The sequence below is a fragment of the Oenanthe melanoleuca genome, chromosome 13, assembly GCF_029582105.1.
Source record: "Oenanthe melanoleuca isolate GR-GAL-2019-014 chromosome 13, OMel1.0, whole genome shotgun sequence".
Classification (NCBI taxonomy): Eukaryota; Metazoa; Chordata; class Aves; order Passeriformes; family Muscicapidae; genus Oenanthe; species Oenanthe melanoleuca.
In genome coordinates this window covers 9,033,269-9,044,119 of record NC_079347.1, presented here as the reverse complement: position 1 = coordinate 9,044,119, position 10,851 = coordinate 9,033,269, and the positions used below count along the sequence as shown (strand labels likewise).

Here is a 10,851-nt window from a genome sequence, read left to right as displayed (position 1 = left end):
CCTCTGGGCAGCAGCTTTCCTACTGGGTCAGACACCTTGGCAATACAGAGTGCCTGTGCTCTGTGGGATCTGCCCAGGGCCCTGCAGCCAGGAGTGACCCTGTGCAGGATCCGACCGGACAGCTCTGCTGGGAGCACAGCACACCCCACAGGGGCTGTCAGCAGGGACTCACAGCTGAGCCACAGCTCTTGCAACTTGGCTATTTTTAGCCCATGCCAATGGGGGTGTTTATTTTCCTACTGTTGTGCCTTTTTGCCTTTCCCAGGGATTTTATTGCTGATGAAAGCAAGGGCCTGAGAGCCATGTGAGTGTCTGTGCTGGCTGCTGCAGTGACCCCATCTCTGCCCACGTCACCCAACCACTATTTCCCCAAGCCTGATGGGCTGGAATGGGCAGAAACACCTCAGCTTACCTTGGACCAGAACCTTTTTTGGGGTTGGGAAACCTGTGGTAACAATTTGAGGTTGGTACTGAGGGGGCAGTCCCTCTCACCAGAATGGGATGAAACAGAGGAACATTGCAGGCTGGTTTATTGTCAGTGTTTCAAATCAGTATTTTTTATTACAGACACTCATCAGGTTGCTCACACTGTGGCAGGAATTTAATAATATAAGGCACAGGGAACATTCAGAGGTAAAAAAAGAGTTCTCAGCCTGTGAGATTTAGCCATCACTTTGCTCCTGTCAGGACCCTCTCTTATAAAGCAAAGTCCAAATGCCTTCTCCCTTGCATCCTTTGCATCAGTTAAATCCACAAGAGGAAAAAAATATTACAGCCTTTCCCTTAAGCATGTGGCAACCATGCCACTTTCTGGGCAGAAATATCCCTTCCAAGTCTGACACAGCTTCCCTGGGAGAGCAGGGCTGGAATTTAAGCACAGCCAAGGCAGAGGGGTGGGAAGTGCTTAAGGGCACTGTGATTTGGGGAGAGCCAAGAGCTTTATCTCAGCTCCAGCTGAGTCACGGTGAGCCTCACACGCCCCGGGGAACAGGCGGCCACACCCCAATCTCGCACAGAAAACACGACAGCAGTGTGGTCATTGAGCGATGGTGAAGCATGGAGCACTTTCAAACCTTTATTATTCAAGAGGATTTTACAGGATGGGAATAAATTCATCTTATTAGTTTTAAATTCTGTGCGCTTCCCTGTTCACTTGTTCAATTTCTCTTTTTTTTTTTTTTTTCTTTTTTCCTTTTTTCTTGTGTGCCCAATAATTGCTAAATTCAAGCCCTGGGAATGGGAGGGGGAGCAAAAAAAAAATGAAAACAAAATCCTACCACTCTGTCTTTCTCACCCCTCTCCATCCTTCCTACCACCAGCTAGGTGGCCACAATGTCACCTGCAGCTGCTCTGCTTGAGAACCCAATCCTCCTACATCCTCTGGCTCTGCCTTCCCTCGCTGCCATCTGGGGCTGGGGCGGTGAATCAGCTGAGAGGGTTTTGTGTCTGATGTGTCCAGGAACGTGCGGTTAGTGAGAAGTGAAGAGAAGATCCGAGAGCAGAGTATTTAGCACAGGACCAATCAGCGGTAAAGACGTGGAGAGAGAAAAGGCTGGTAAGAGCTGTGAAAACAGCTGGGTGAGTAATCTAGTGGTAATAGATAAGGCTATGAACAGGACTGTTATTTCTCTTAGCACCGTTACTACATATGTTTAGACCTATATTAGCACCTTGTTCCCAGGGAAAAACAAAACAGAACAAAACAAAAGCAGTTTAAAAACCAAAGGAAGTGGGAAGGTTAAAACATGACAAAGTTGGCAGCAGAGCAGGAAGGCGAGCATTTAGATCACAAGATCCTTGTCGATGTCCTCTGTGGAAGGAAAAGAGAGGGACAAAGTTAGGAGGTGGATGCAGCCACTGTTCTGTGCCCTTCCCACTCCCCCTGCTTCCCCTCACCCAGAGCTGGCATTGCTGCGGTGCATTGCTTCATCCACACTGGGGGTTCTGGGGGTGCTCTCCAGTCTCCCCTCCACCCCATTCCTGCCCTCCTCAGCACTTACTCTCCTTGATGCCAAAGCAGCTGGCCCACTCCTCCAGGGCGATGTACTTGTCGTTGTCCAGGTCACAGGCCTCGAAGAAGCGAGTGGTGCAGTGCTCCATGGGGATCAGGGGGGCACGCAGGGGGGCCAGCTCGGTGTGGGACAGGTACCTGCCAAGGTGACCACACTGTCACAGCGTGGAAGATGCTGCCCCAGCTCTCTGGTTTGGCTGCTGTCCCAGTGCCCCCCCAGTATCAGCCACTGAGTGTCACAAGGGTCAAGGACGGGTATCTGCCTTTGCAGATGACAAAATTTTGATTTGTGGTTTTGCTGGTCACAAAACATCACCAGCTGGGGGTCCCTGCCAACTGCCCCCACCCCACAGTGTGTGTGATCACTCTCATGCCCATCTGCAGCCCACAGCTAAGCCAGCAGCTGCTATCTCAGCTGCTGAAGTTATCCCTGTGCCTTTGGACTAAGATATTTTAGGGCACTATTATAGAACAGTAAATATGAGAAGAGAGAAATTCCATGCCCAAGGGAGGTGGGAGCAGCTGGGGCTGGGGGAGGCCCCTCTTCCTGCAGAAGAGCAGTTTGCAGGAGGCAAAGGTGCCTCTACCCCAGCCTGGTTTGCCACAACCTCTGCCACAAGCCAGCCACTTGTGCCACATCTCCAGCCTGCCTTGTCACCTTCTACTGCCAAATCCCCCTGGTGCTCAGGCAGGAAATGGTTCTGGTGGGGCCCTTGTCCTGCTCTGCTGGCACTCACCCATCAATGGGGTGCTGGTCCAGCTGCCCAAACTGCCAGTGCACAGGGAAGATGTACATGTTGTAGTTCTTCTCAAAGTCCCGGGCCAGGAGCTCCACGGTGTGGTCACCGGCCTCCAGGCGCTTCTCGTTCTCATGGATCTTCTTCACCTGCCATGGGAGAGGCCAGGGAAATGTCAGCAGGGACATGGGATGCAAGGGAGGGTCTTCACAGGGATCCCACAGGTCATTCTGGATGGGTCACTGTGGGGGTGAGCTCCCAGCCCCCTCCCTGTCCCCCACCTTGAGCTTCTGCTTCTCGGTCAGCAGGTTGTTGTCCTCGTCGCGCTCGTACAGAGTGATCAGCACGTTCTTGAGCCAGTCCCGCATGCGCAGGGGGAACTCGGTCAGCTCTGTGTCCAGGCAGGCAGGGATGACTGCAGGTCACACACAGTGGTCAGTGCACACCCTGGACACGCAGCCCCAGTGCCCTCCCACCTCAGCCCCAGGACCTTTGCTCTCCATCAGGCTGTGAACATGGGGGCTGTGCCCAGTTAGGGGTCCCCTTGTCTGAGAAAGCGGCTCCACTTACATTTGCAAGGCCCAATGTAGTCCAGGTGCAGCTTGTGTCCCTTCTTGGTTCCCTCCAAGGTGCACTTGGTGGCAAAGAAATGGCAGGAGGAGTCGTAGGTCTTGTTGTCAGTGCCACAGACCTGCACAGGAAGGGGAGATGCTGCGTGAGAGGCAGGGAGAGCCTCCAAAAGAGATGTTTAACTTGTTTTCTGGGGTGGGCAATGGCTCCTTCTTCACCCCTAGATGGGGACTAGCCACCCTGACTCTGTCTCCATGTGTCACCATCTCAGGCAAAGCCCATGTGGGTCCCTCCCTGCCCTGGGCCACCAGGCAGATGCTGGCCTCACCTTCTCGAAGACGCCAGCGGTGGCGGGGCAGCTGGCGGGGTCCTGGCACACACACATGGGCGAGTTGTTGTCATCCACCTCGCACACCTTGCCGTGCTTGCAGTGGTGGTTCTGGCAGGGGTCTGGAGCAGGAGGGGAGCCAAGTCAGAGCCAGCCACATCCTCACCTCCCACGAGATGCTCAGGGCACCTCAGCAGACAGGGAAGACTCAGACTTTGCCAGGCACAGCCCCCAGCATCTATTCTTGAGGATTTCCAGACATCCATGTTAGCCCTGGGGCTAGTCTTGTTCTCCTTTCTGTTGCCACACCAATGGTTTTTCTGTTGCAAAGATGAGCTTACAGGGAGCCCAGGGCTAGGAGAGGCCATGTGCCTCTTTTGCTTTAAACGTGCATCCTGGCTGGCATCATCCTTGTGCTACAGCCCTTCCCAAAGAAGCTCCCCCACACAGGGAGGGGACAGAGTCCCTGCTGGCTGGAGAGCAGGGGAAGAGTGACTTACTCTCTGCAACAATCTCCTCTACATCCTCTGTGGGTTCCTCGAACTCTCCCACCTCCACCTGGACAGGGTTAGCTCCCACGGGCTCCTGCAGAAGAGGTCGGTGTTTCTGCTGTGGGTGCACAGCCCCAGCTCCTGGGGGGCAGAGCAGCCTCCCCATGGCTCCCCAGAGCTTTGGAGCTGCTCTTTCCAGAGCAGTAGGTGCTGAGGGGATGGGTGAGGAGGAGGAACAGAAGCACCTACCTCTGTGGTGGGATCTTCAATGACCTCTGTCTCATCAGGCAGAGCCTCCTGCTGCAGAGGAAAATGCACATGGGGGGGTCCGTGGGACAGTCCCAAGTGGGTGACCCACTGGAACAGGCAGTAGGGCCACCCTCGAGTTGTCCCTCATTCCTCAGGAGTTTATTTGTTATCAAAGAAAAGCCCCATTGGCTGCTCCAGATGGACAACCCCGACCTCAGAGGCTCCGCTGCCTCCTGCACTTACCGGCGCTGCCAGGGCTTTGCCTGCCAGGCAGAGAAGGAAAAAAATCCAGGCCCTCATCTTTCAGCAGACCTTGAATAAAGCAGAGGAAAAGCAGTGATGAGGAAGGAGGCCACTGTGTGCCGCTGGGCTCCAGGCTGAGCACTCAGACACTTCGAGAAGGGCGTTCTCTCCATTTCCTGCCTTGTCTGTTCACTAGTACAGACCCACATGCTGGCTTTTCTAGCCAAAACCTTGGGCCAAACCATGTTTCCAAGATAAATTAGTTTGATTTTTGCAAGTGAGACAGTGGGGTTTAGATGTCTGTTGCTCTCCTGGATGCCTTTAGGAAAATCACAGTCAAAATGTCTCTCTCCTTCTCTGGAGGCATTTTTTTTTCACCAATCCCCCCACATTTTTCATGTTAAAAATCCCCCCATATGAGTGCCAGGTGCAAGGAATGAAACTCTATCATCTTAGCTGTCAATCATAAGAAATATGGAAGTGGATGAAGGAAAGAGATAACAGAGAGACAATGAGACAGAGCACTAGAGGATTAAATCCTCTAGAAAACCCCTTTCCCCATGGACACAGACCTCCCCAGGGGTGTCAGAGACCAGTCCCTCACTCCCAGCACCCCAAAATGTTGGGGTGTCTATTGTTTTTTCCTTTTCCTGCTCAGACCTGAGTGTCTGCAGGAGGAGGCAGCCCAGCTGCCAGCGGTGATGGCAGCCAGGAGCATGCAGCTGTGCCATCCCCGTGTCCCTGTCCCCCCCGGTTCCTGTTTGGCAGGGCTGTGCTGCTCTGTGCGGGCAGAGGAGCTCAGCTGCCTGTTTGGTATGCGGGTGGCATCCCCCTGCTGGCAGCGAGGGCTGCGCGCTGCCTTCCGCCCCCGGGGCTGGAACAGCCCCGTTCTGCTGCTGCCAGCACCCGGGGCACCTGTCCCCTGCCAAGCCTTCCCTGCCGCCCTCCTCTGCCCCACCTGCAGGGCTGGGGCCGCCCTGGGGCCAGGCAGAGACAGGCATTTGCTGGGACAGTGTTGGACAAGGTTTCTCCTTCTCTCCCAGGATATCTGGTGTCACTGCATCCTTCTCCTCCTCATGCACAGCAGCTCTCTGGGTGTAAAGCCACACCAAACCTGTGCTGCCAGCACACCAACCAGGCTGGGCTCTGCTTCTGAATTTAGTGAGGTTTGGCCACTCAGAGAAAATCCTCTTTGCAATCTCAGGACCTCACCCAGCCTTTAGTGGGGTGTCTGTGCAAAACAGGGGTCAGGGAATGGAGGGCAGCTTTTTGGGATGTCAGAGGGCTGGGAGGAGGTGGTGGGGATGGCTTGAGGAATGGCAGAGGAGCTGTGGGGAGGGATGAGGAGCCCTTTTGCTCTGTCTTGGCTGCAGCTGAGCAGCTCCCTCCTCTCCTGCTTGGTGTGAGCTGTCCCTTCCGCTCGTCTTGATTTGTTCTGGAGGCTTCTCTGAGTTCTGCCAGCATTTGCCAGCAGAGATCACTCACTCCTGGAAGGGTTGTTTGAGGAGGGAGGTGGAAAAGTACAGGTAATTCTGGCCATCTCCTCCCTTTCTGGTATCCCCTGGCTAGTAAAGGCTCCTCCTGGGCTTCTCCCAGGTGCTTGTTTGCTTTGGAAGGTGCTCTGAGGTTCAGTGATGCTCATGGGGCAGTGCCCAGCCTGGAGGAGAGGGCAGTGCATGCACATGTGGAAGGTGGCACAGCCCCACACCAAGGCCATCTTAGATCATTTCCCCAAGCTTTAAAAAAGCATTGAATTTCAAAGTCTGGGCATGCAGTAAGTGGGGTCAGGGAATTACATGTTTGCTAGAAGCCAGCAGACAGTTGGAGCTGCCAGTGTTGTGTTTGGAGGAAGAAGGAGCATGAAAAAGTCTGAGCAAACAAGCTTTGCTGAGCTGTCTTGTGCCTTCGATGGTAAAACAAATTTATTATAAAACAACAACCTTTTGGAGGCAAAGCCTGTGCAGTGAGGACATTGCAGTGTCTGTGAGCCCCTGGCTGGGATGCAAATGGCCATTGCTGAATACTTGGTGATCAAAAGTCCTAAAATAACAGCTCAGGAGCCCTGCACACAGGGTTGCTCCATCAGGATAATGTGTCCATGGTGCAAGTCTCCCTCCTTGTGGAGCAACCATGGTCCTGCTATCCAAGAAGGTGCTCTTTGGAGCTGGGACACACCAGGAGCTCAGCATTTATCCCCCAGCTGGGGAGACTGGGGAGGATCCCTGAGGGGCTCTGTTCTGGGAATGCCTGGCACTGCTTGGTGAGCCCCATGGAGGGCAGAGGGCAGCAAGGCGGGTGCAGCCAGGGCGTCATTTTGGACAGAAGAAAACAGGGAAAAAGATTTTAGCAAACAGAGACTTGGGCCCTTCTGTATCCTAAAGGAATCAACAGACACCAGCACTCTGTAGGATGCTGGAAACCAGCACAGACAGGGCTGCTGAATACAGAGTAAGAGAAGCTCTCCTCAGGCCTGCCCTCCTGAGTGCTGTGGATTGAGCAGACAACAGGGCACCATGGGCTGCAGGACTTTTTAATACCTGATCCCACTTGCATCCCACATGGGGACTTCAGCTCTGTAAACTGAGTCTGGGGGCTCCCACAAACCCCCTCAATGGTTCACCTCTCCAGCATGGCCCTCAGCAGCTGCTGCTCGTTGCATTTCACAGCCAAACCCAAAGAAGAAAACCACGGGGTGCAGAGAGGGCTGAGGCTGACCCTCATCACCTTCATAGACTCAAAGCCAGCTGCTCTGGGGAACTCTACCATTCTCTCCCCGAGCTTGTGGCACCATCATCATCATCATCTGACAGGGAAGTACCCCGCAGTGATGCACAGAGGAGCGTCTGTGCCACCGGCTCTGTGTCTTTGATGGGGATCCCAGCCTGGCGCCTTTGTGGGTTGGGGGAGGACTCTGACGAGGTGGGTGCAGCCTCCAGGAGAGGCTCCATGGACGGTGCAGCCCGGTCCATGTGGCGCTGGCCCCGTCCAGGGTTGCGTAAGCCCTTTGGGATGCCACGTTAGCGTGGGGAGGAGTCTGTGCTGGCCACTTTGACAGCTCCTCCCCAAGGCCGCCGGGCTCACCCCAGCTGCCCCCCGCTACCCCGGGCGAGGGGCTCTGCTGCCTCCTCCATGGAGGCAGGAGTGAGCAATGGCTGGGCAAAGCCCTCCCTCAGCTCCTGCCTGCACCCCAGCCCGGCTGCAGGGTCTCCTGCACCCACCCTCCGTCTGCTCTCTGCTCATCCAACCTCTGAAGGGTCTGACATTCCCCCACCTCGCACTGAGTGTAAAGGCAAAGCTGGTCCAGAAAAAGATTCTGCCAAACCCCGCTGGGGCCGCAGTTTTCGAGGTGCAGATGGGTGACCAAGTGTGACCCAGCACCACTGCCTGGCCCTGACCTCCCTGTGTGAGCAAGACCCTCTGAGCTTCACTCAGCAGCCACTCCCAGGTTGGAATTCCATTTGAAGCCGGAGTTGTTTGCGTGAGTTCCCATAAAGCTCCCTGCTGAACAGGTCCCTGCATGCTCAGTGCCAGCTCACCCAGATGTGCTGCAGCTGCCTGGGGACAGGGCTGGGGACAGGACATGCACAGACCCCTCTCATGCACTGTGCAGGCTCAGAAAGCCATGCAAGGTTTAGATGGAAGTGAAATTCCCTTTTTAGCTCACACACACACTCCGAGTAAAACTCAGCAGGTGAAAAAATCTCCCTACCCCATGTGCCCATGGAGAGTCCCTGAAGACAGAGCTACATCACAACACTGTGTGAACCCATTCCCTGTGCAGGGAGCTGGGGAGCTCTGTGTGAACTCAGAAAATTCTCCAGATTTTACAGGGCTTGTTGGCACAACAGCAAGAGCCCAGTCCTATCACAGCTGTGTGCTGAAGCTGTCACAGTTTCTCCAGATAGCAAGTTGAATCCATACTGAAAATAAATTACTACCAAGAAACGTGCCTGGATGACCTGTGGGCTGCAGGCAGCTGCTCATGGATGAGCCTGTGCAGACAAGGGAGACAGAATTTTGCTGTCCTGTCTGAGCTTTTTCTTTACTGTGGGCTGGACCTTGGCTGTGCCAAAAGCAGCCCGGATGCTTCTGTGCCAGGTGCGGGGGGTCCCTCCGGGCCCCGGGGCTGCAACCAGCTGATCCCGCACAGCTCCACAAAGGAGGCAGAGAATAAACTGTCCGATAAATACTCTGCAAAAATGCAAACCATCTCCAAAGCATTCCCTGGACCTGCCCTGCCACCGCCGCTCCAGCGATAACAGCCCCGACATCCCTCGGACCAGAGGACCCAGAAAAGGTTTCCATGGGAGCCGACATTCCTCTGGGGCTGAGTCACGGAAGAGCAGAGTGTTGTGGAAGGAAGGGCTTGGAAAAAAGTTTGAAAAGTTTATTTCTGCTCTTCCCCCTCCCGACACTGCCCGCACCCCTGCTCCTGCATGTGGCAGACAATGGCTTGGCTTTAGCTGCTACGCAACAGCCTCTCATTTTCCACTTAAAACTCGCCCGATCGACCCGAGCAAACGGCTGCAGTTAACTTTTGTCCTTTTGGAGGGATGCTGTTTTTGGGCTGTTTGAGGTTGGTCGTTCCTGGGGACTCGGGATTACTGGTGACATTCCCTGCACCCTCGGTTTCACTCCAACTTGAAACCTTTACCTTTTGGTTTGGTTGGGAATTCAGCTCCCGACCGGTTAAATGTCCCTGTTTTTGGCTGGATGCAACAGAGAGGGGACACAAAGAGCAGAGTTAGATTGTCACGGCCCGGGCCGGGAAGGACAGCGGCTGCCTTTAAAGGAAACAAGCCCTTGTCTCTTCTGTCTGGACCTAAAGTCGTGCCTGCCCGAAACACAAGTTCTTAAAACTTAAAAAAACACCCCGAAAGAGCTTTGCTCCTCCTCTCCTGCAATCTTCGTCTCCCTAACAGTCGATCACCCAGAGTTCGGCAAGCAGACTTGAAAGGCTTTCAAAGTTTGCTTGGAACAAAAAGCCGAGTGTCTTTTTTTTTTTTTTTTTTTTTTTTTTTTTTCGTCCAAGGGAGAAATAAGACCGGCTGGACTGAAGAAAAATAAAACCGCTGACATGAAGTCGAAGGCTCTTTGTTCTTCCTGTGGATACTCTGGTGAGTAAAACATCACCTGCCAACACACCTCAGGCTGGGAGAAGTGGGGGCTGTTCCTAACTAGATCTGATTTTCTCTGCAGGCTGATTTGATGTGCCCCGACCTTGGTGTCAAGAATCTCGCTAAGCAGCTGAAAACCCAGAGGGGGAAAAGGGAGGAGAGAGAAGAATGAGGGCAAGTTAAACCTTTACAGTCAGATGCCACCAAAGCATTAAAGCTCTCGAAACTGAGTAAGAGACAGTTTAGAAGTGGAAATGCTGCAAAGAGGAGAAAGGGGTGAAGTCAGGGGGGGTCTCTGAATGCACCGCTTGGGGTGGGGAGTGTCCAGCTGCCCACCCCGAGTGATGCACTGCCAGCACTGGACACTGTCCCCGGTCTGGGACAGGGGGTCCCGGGACAGACACCCCCCTATGTGGGGACCCCCATGTCGGGAGGGAAAGCACAGCAAAGGCAAACGCGAAGCTCGGGCCATACCTCGCAGTCCCGGCAGCACGGCTGAGGGAACTTCAGGCGCTTGGACAGGCTGGAGGAATCTGCAAGTTTTAGAAGGAGGCAGGAGGAAGCCAAAGGGTGGGCTGGGTTTCCCTCTGCCTCTCCCCCTCCTCCTCCTCCTCTCTAGCTTTCCAAATCGGTCTTTTCCTCTCCTCCGCTTCGCAGTGGGCAGTCCCTGAGCCTGGCTCCAAAGGATAGACCAGAGAAATCAAGCTGGAGATAAAGGGTCCCTGGCGGGGACAGAGCAGTCCCCAGCGCAGCCCTCCCGGCACAGTCACTGGCACAGCAGCTGCCTGCACTGCTGCCATGAGTTTTCAATTCTCTCTCTCTCGGACTGACAGCACATGGGGAATGGGTGAATGTCATCTCTCCGCCTGGTTTTGCACCTCCTAACACCTCGACCTGCTGCAATTATAATGTTAAATGCTGTCATTTCTCAGTGGAGCAGCTCAGTCCCTGAGCTGGTGTTTCCCATCCTCAGGGGGATGCAGAGGAAAGCAGGAAAGTTTTTGCTTCTCCATCCTGTCTCCTAACATTGCTAATATCTGTGACTGCCTTGTAGAGAGGGAGAGGAAAGAATGACCCAGAGAATGTGGACGGATAAAGACATATG

The 10,851-nt window shown here is 54.2% G+C and overlaps 1 protein-coding gene across 1 annotated transcript; it reads right to left on the bottom strand.

Annotated features, from left to right (window-relative positions):
- Positions 1–1,045: 1,045 nt before the first annotated feature.
- Positions 1,046–10,560, bottom strand: SPARC (secreted protein acidic and cysteine rich). The gene is made up of 10 exons (XM_056502032.1): positions 10,221–10,560; positions 4,630–4,698; positions 4,387–4,437; positions 4,147–4,231; positions 3,647–3,768; positions 3,319–3,439; positions 3,030–3,163; positions 2,749–2,897; positions 2,001–2,149; positions 1,046–1,810 (listed from the first exon to the last, which is right to left on the bottom strand). The coding sequence occupies exons 2-10, from the start codon at positions 4,684–4,686 to the stop codon at positions 1,782–1,784; spliced, it is 897 nt and encodes a 298-aa protein (XP_056358007.1). The 5' UTR covers positions 4,687–4,698; positions 10,221–10,560; the 3' UTR covers positions 1,046–1,781.
- Between the last annotated feature and the right edge of the window lie 291 nt (positions 10,561–10,851).

Coding starts and splice junctions, on each gene's coding strand:
- SPARC (XM_056502032.1), bottom strand. CDS start 4,686: ATGAGGGCCTGGATTTTTTTCCTTCTCTGCCTGGCAGGCAAAGCCCTG. Junction 3,769..4,146: donor AGAGGAGATTGTTGCAGAGA/GTAAGTCACTCT, acceptor CTCCTGCTCCAG/ACCCCTGCCAGAACCACCAC. Junction 1,811..2,000: donor CTGCTTTGGCATCAAGGAGA/GTAAGTGCTGAG, acceptor TTCCTTCCACAG/AGGACATCGACAAGGATCTT.